Here is a 6,078-nt window from a genome sequence, read left to right as displayed (position 1 = left end):
TTCACATGACCGGCTGGTTTACCAGGCTAGGTCCCTGGATCCCACCTTGAGAGTCAGGGCAGGGGTTCAACACCTGGCTAAACGCCACTTCGGCAGGACACGGTTGCTGCATGCTGCAGGGATTGAACCTGGGATATCTCGGGTGATTTAAGGTGTTATGGGACATGAGGTATTATGGGGCACTTTAACTAGAGGTTATATTTTCATGCCTGATGAGTGAAAATAAATTGCATGCCCTCATTGGTGTGACATCACATAGGTGGGCGGGGCAAACTTCAAACAGGAGGTTGACCCTGCAGGGCAAGAGGTGAGGAAAATGAGCTTGAATATGATGTACTTTTGCAACAAAATAATATATATATATATTTATTATATTGCTATATATATTATTATATTATATATATTTTTTGTTTTTATTTGGGGAATTAGGTTGTTTTCATTTTGTTCCATAATACCAAACACAGTTTGGTATTAAAAAAAAACACAGTTTGGTATTATGGGACAGTATGTTTTGGTATTATGGGACAGTGCTAAAAGGCTTTGCTAATGAACAAAATTATCAACCTTGCAATAGAGAACCATTGTTTATTCTCTAGATCAGTGTTTTCCAAACTATGGGTCGGGACAATTTGGGTCGCGGACCCGTGGGGGGTGGGTCGCCAACTGGCCGTCATGGTAACTCATTACCGTAGCTTATGTTTTTGTGTGAGTTTGGGTCCCAGGGAGACACATCTTTTGGGTCCCAAGTTGAAAATGTTTGGGAACCCCTGCTCTAGATTAGTAGTTACCAACAAATATGCAGGCAAAAAAAAAGACCAGTTCAAGTGGTTAATAACCCCCCCCCCCCCAAAACACACATTTTTAAAACTTCAGCACAGGATAAACTCAACTCGAGTTAGGTTAGCCCTAACCCTAACTCCACCCCTCAATTTAATCATCCTAACCCTAACCCTAAACTTAATCATCCTAACCCCACCCCTCAATTTAATCATCCTAACCCTAACCCTCAACTTAATCATCCTAACCCTAACCCCAACCCTCAACTTAATTATCCTAACCCTAACCCTGAACTTAATCCCCCTATAACCTAAAGTTAACTCAACTAAGGGGGTTGGTGTGACAGTGAGGGAAGGCCGAATTGTTGTTTGAATTGTTTACAGAGTTTTAAACATTAAATAAAACAGTTTAAATTAACATGGAGTCTTAATTTATAAAGATGAACAGGAAAAGATGTACATGTCAGATTATATCAAAGTATGAATTAAATTGTGCAGTAAATGCTTACACTAGCCTAAATCCATCATAAGGCATTCTGTCCCATAATACCAAACATTTTGTCCCATAATACCAAACGTTACAGAAAAAAGGGATTTTGGGTCAGTTCACACGAAAGCTTCCACAAGGCAAAGTCAAAAAGTGTCCGATAATACCTTAAGTCACCCTATGTGGTGAAATGAGTAGATTCTAGTCATGATCAATAACCTGCAACATCAATAGGCCTAAGTCTCATAATTCATCAACAGTTGGGGAAAAACTTGTGGTGATGCAATGACAGCAAATCTTCATTTAAAATGCATAACCTGAAAAGTGTTGTATTTTTTATATTATGGGAGTCCATTTCTAAGGCATTTCTAAGGCAAAATATCTGCATTTGCCACTGAAACTTCAACCCCATTTATACTTACTAAATCTTCTGGGATAAGCGGGGAAAAGGGTCATTACTATGATTGACAATAAAGTAAATTACTAGTCCAATCTCACATGAAATTAACAACAAATGACAAAACTTTTCGTGATAAATGCAATAGCACACACAACCATAGTTTAAATTGGTTAGTCTAGAAAGTTTGTTGTATTTTTTATATTCAATCTAAGGAATGACAAAGTCCCTGCATTTTACATTCTGAAACAGAAACTTTAAGACCAAAGTGCTCAAGTAGAGCAATGACTCATGATGACTGACAAGATGTCAGTGTGATTAAATTACTGGATTCAATTACCAGGCTCTCACATAAAGGATAACATCAACAACTGACAATAAATACAATCGCCTAATAGCACAGATTCACAGTGTAAAGGGATAAGGGGATAGTTAAGGGATAGTTTGTTGTTTTGTTTGTATTCAGGGTTATCAGTTAGGGGGGGAATAAGTCCCTGCATCCAACATCATTGCTACCGAAACTTCAAAACCCATAGGCTACCATGTCAAGTGCAGCATGACTCATCACATGAATGGTCAATGTGATTAAATTACTGGATTAAATTACCAGTCTCATATAAATTAACGTTGATAAAAAACCTTTGGGAATGAATGCAATTGCTTAGAAGAGAGAACAAGCCTTTCACAAGTTTAATTGATCTTGACTTGTGAAAGGACATTTAGCATGCTAACTTGTTCTCTCTTCTAAATAGTTTGTTTTTGCTTCGCACCAAAGTTTCTCATTGCATCGAGTGTGCTCGCTACTGGCGAGTTTGGAGAATGAATGCAATTGCCCAATAGCACATCTTATAGTTATAAAGGGGATAATGTGTATTTTTTTTTTATATTCACACATGATTCTGGGGACAGTGGGAGCAATTCATTAGATTAGTTCCCAAATTATCTTTCAGACACACACACACACACTTTAGAACATGGCTGACCAATTTGCGGCCCGCGGGCCAAGTTTGCCCCTCGCTCTGTTTATTTTGGCCCACCATGGATTTGGCACGCACGCAAGGACGCGCGCGCGCGCGCGCACGCACAAATGCAGATGACAGTGTCTTTCAGAGGCTGTGGCGGGCTCATTTTTAAAGCTAGAGTGATGATACTGTTAAACAGATAAAAGAGTAGTGTTTTTATTATTTTGAAAATTATTTTTAGAATTGGAATGTAAAAAGTCTATAAAATATAATACATTTTAATGTAATGTAATTTCACATAACATCATTTATTTTTGGCCCACCACCCTGACGTATTTTTTTAAGATCCAGTGAAATTCTGATTCAGAAACTCAGATTTCTAACAGGAAATATATATATACGGTATATATTTTTCATTTCTTGTTTTTGCTGCGATCAGCAGATCTATAAGTCACTCTGTCAGTCGGTCGGTCCACAAAAAGTTCCCACCCTTTGGTGGCCAGTTTTTGCCCTCGGAGACTGAGGTCAAGTGTGTGTCTGTGATGGTGTGTGTTTGTGTTCCTGCCAATTGGCGAAAAGGGGGGCAGTGGGGGGGATTTTGAAATGCAGGGTGGCAGAGGCAGAGTAGGGTGGACTGCCCCTGCCATCCTGCATTTCAGAAATTCACATAGGCCTATGTGGTCACAGCTATTGCAAATCTGCGCTTGTTCTTCTCCAGTTTGGATAGTTTTATGGTAATCTAAGCCTAGTAGCCTAGCGATTGTGCCGGCGCAGTGGTTAGCACTGTTGAGGACGACACACCAGTCTGAGCGCAGTGGTAACTCTATTAGATGTGCCAAAGAACATTAAAAGCTATTTATTGCATTCGAGTGCGGTCCCCACTTCTCCTTTCTTCCATTAAGTCTTTTTGGGACGACGCACCAGTCTGAGCGCAGTGGTAACTATTATTTTCTTAGCACTGTTGCCTCACATCAAGAAGGTCCCAGGTTCAAACCCCGCTCTGTCCCCAGGTCCTTTCTGTGTGGAGTGTGCATGTTCTCCCCGTGTTCGTGTGGGTTTCCTCCCCCCATCAAAGAGATGCATGTCCTGTTAATACTCCTGTCAGTGCCCCTGATCAAGGCACTGGCAGCCACAGTACTGCTCACTGCTCCTAGTTGTAGGAAGGTTCCTAGTAGAGGATGGGTCAAATGCAGAGGATGAATTTCCCTATGGGCACAATAAAGGATAAGTTAACTTGTGCCATCCACTACATATCAATATATATTTTCAATCTAAATCTGGTTGTATGTGATGTCATTTACACCAGGAAGTTCACTGCAATCCAAAATCATATTGATTCCATTGCCCTCTTTGGGGACATTTTTCAAAGGGCATTTTTCCACAAAACACTGATGTGGTAAATACAACTGACATCATACAGTACATTTACATTTCTTAAACAATAGGATGAAATTGGGAAGTGCGATTCTCATTGGGCTGGACCTTTAATATTATGCCAAACAGATTTCTGGCAATTTGTGCTTGCAAACCAGGTCAAAAAAGTATTATACTTCAATTATACTTTTCAAGCAAAGGTCATCATGACCTTTGCTCTCAAGAGTGTTAGGAGAGCGCAAAGCGCTGCCAAAGCAGAGCAATTCTCCAACTTGCTGTTACAGCCAGCGGCATCATTCCCATCACTTACAACTGTTGTGAAATGTATTTCTTGACATTGCAAACACATCCATGGGAATTTAAATACAGTCTCTATCCATATTAGTTTCATATTATGGCAAAAAAGGCTGGGAGGATTACCGGAAGAAGCCCCCATATTTCACGTAAGGAATCATGGCAGCTAGAAATAAGGTGGATACCTTTGCTTTGTCAACATGTACTCCACTGTTTGATGCCAATAGACACTTTGAATTGAATTGACTGTAAATTAATGTAAGTCAATGGATTGTGGCCGTGTGTGTGTGTGTGTGTGTGTGTGTGAGAGAGATAGAGAGAGACATTAAAGCAGTACTAAGGTGAGAGTGGGATGCAGTGGAAATGACTGACTGGGTGTAAAATGTTTGAGGCTACAGGCTGTATTGAAACAGGAAACTCACAGAGAGCACAGCACTCTCACAAGCCAACCACAGTGTGTTTTATTGGGTGCTTCAGTAATACAAGTGCACAACAAACCACTCTGCAATTGCAGAGGTGGCGGGTAGCCAGTAAATATACAAGTCCTGCCTCTTTCACAAGCAGACCTATACTTTTGTGGTCTGCCTCAAAAGCCTTTGAAAAAATACATACAGTACAAACAAAACCAGAGGGAGGTGGAAAGCATGACGACGTATTTGACATTGACGCAAATCTTCCTCCTGTTCCATGCAGATAACATATCCATGACAAAAACAAAACCAAAAAACATCATCAAATAAAATAAAAAACACACAAGAATAAAATAAAAGAAGTAAAAGCATAATTATATTCTGCATGTTTGTTCCAGGTGCCACTAAGAAAACGAGATTACATATTGTATAGCTGAAGGACAATGCGTATGATAATTATAATATTCCTTTTTTTTGTATTTTTTCTTAATACAATACTTCCAACATTCAGATATTGGAAAATAAAAATCCCAATCTACTCTTTGTATAAAAAAGAAGCTTTCAAGTCAACAAGGAACAAAGGACATTTTCTTTTCTTTTTTTATACACAGAAAAGGTAGATAAAAGGTTTGGGGAGGAGGAGGGAGAGGAGGATGAGGAGGGGAAGGTATACCGTTGCACTTAGTGAATGTGCTTTGACAGACTAAGGGTGAGAGAGGTAGAGAGAGGTACAGTGAGGAGGGGGGCGTGGTAAAGGATTTGGGGGGGCGGATAGCGGCTGCGAGTCTATGTGGCGTATCTCTTTGTCCATTGCTTGGCTATTCTGTCATGCTCTGTTCTGTTGGTCAGGTACTGTGTGGCGATGCTTCCCACCAGAGGGTCAGCTGAAATGCAGAGAGAGAGAGAGAAAGAGAGACAAACACAGACACAGACACACACATAGAGGCTGGTTGAGTCACTGTACAGGAAACCAAAAACCCGGTCCATACTTTCAATAGCTCAGTGTTTAGAGAGATCTAAACCCCCCTCCCCGTGTTTCAAGCAACACGCGTCTTCCACATGGACTGTGAAGACCCCACTTGTTTGTGTTTAACGTAAGTCATCCTCTCCTCCTTTCCTCCTCTCTCTGGCTCTGTCTGTGTGTGTGTATGTGAGAGCAGAGCGAGGTGCGCCCCTCGCTCCTCCTATACAGAGAGTGCTGTGCTGTTCTCCACGCAAGAATAACACTTTACAGATATTAGTCAATGACATAAGACATAGACCTAATGCATAAGAAGAAGAATGTCAAATTCAAGCGGATTTGGTAGTGTTTGAAAGCACTGCAGTACCGGATTCGCACACTGTAATGCCGCCTGACTGAAACCCTGAATGGAGCGCT

The 6,078-nt window shown here is 40.7% G+C and overlaps 1 protein-coding gene across 1 annotated transcript in view; it reads right to left on the bottom strand.

The window, feature by feature from the left end:
• Positions 1 to 4,728: 4,728 nt before the first annotated feature.
• The window catches only part of ube2e2 (ubiquitin-conjugating enzyme E2E 2), a 58,415-nt gene continuing 57,065 nt past the window's right edge, over positions 4,729 to 6,078 (bottom strand). Inside the window, exon 6 of the mRNA XM_083642465.1 lies at positions 4,729 to 5,584. Coding sequence (XP_083498591.1) covers positions 5,487 to 5,584 — 98 coding nt within the window. The 3' untranslated portion in view covers positions 4,729 to 5,486. The remainder of the gene's footprint in view (positions 5,585 to 6,078) is intronic.

The sequence above is a fragment of the Poromitra crassiceps genome (genome assembly GCF_964638095.1).
Source record: "Poromitra crassiceps genome assembly, chromosome: 1".
NCBI lineage: Eukaryota > Metazoa > Chordata > Actinopteri > Beryciformes > Melamphaidae > Poromitra > Poromitra crassiceps.
This window is presented reverse-complemented; position numbering and strand designations above follow the sequence as displayed.